A 379-nucleotide genomic window follows, 5' to 3' on the forward strand; every position below is an offset into this window, starting at 1 on the left:
CGGAGCAGTTAAGTTTCTGGACTTATGAAGTATAAAAATAGGCAAATAAAGGCAGACGAGTCTAATTATGAAATTAAAAACAGCTGCTGTACCAAAACCAAAGAAAATTGTGACAAAATCGCACAAAACTCTACTATACACCAAGGCTACTATACCATCTGCAATCTGTAAGTCAAATCAACAAATCAGAATCGGCACTTCACTCACTTTTCAAAACCTTCTTGACGTTTGGGCATGGGCCGAGCTGCAGCGGCCGCCATCTTGGATGTTGACGACTCGAGACGCGATGCCAGATGCTCGAGAACCTTCACTGGAGGTCCACGTCGTACAAGGAAGAAAATTGTGTTGTACTAGATCGACGACTAAACAATTTTTTTTT

At 41.7% G+C, this 379-nt stretch overlaps 1 protein-coding gene across 1 annotated transcript in view; it reads right to left on the reverse strand.

Moving 5' to 3' along the window:
* LOC119592299 (signal recognition particle 19 kDa protein-like) overlaps positions 1-342 on the reverse strand; it is a gene marked incomplete at its 3' end in the record, with an annotated part of 7324 nt that extends 6982 nt beyond the window's left edge. Inside the window, 1 exon segment of the mRNA XM_037941127.1 lies at positions 208-342. Coding sequence (XP_037797055.1) covers positions 208-260 — 53 coding nt within the window.
* Between the last annotated feature and the right edge of the window lie 37 nt (positions 343-379).

Source organism: Penaeus monodon, chromosome 30 (assembly GCF_015228065.2).
Source record: "Penaeus monodon isolate SGIC_2016 chromosome 30, NSTDA_Pmon_1, whole genome shotgun sequence".
NCBI classification, from domain to species: domain Eukaryota; kingdom Metazoa; phylum Arthropoda; class Malacostraca; order Decapoda; family Penaeidae; genus Penaeus; species Penaeus monodon.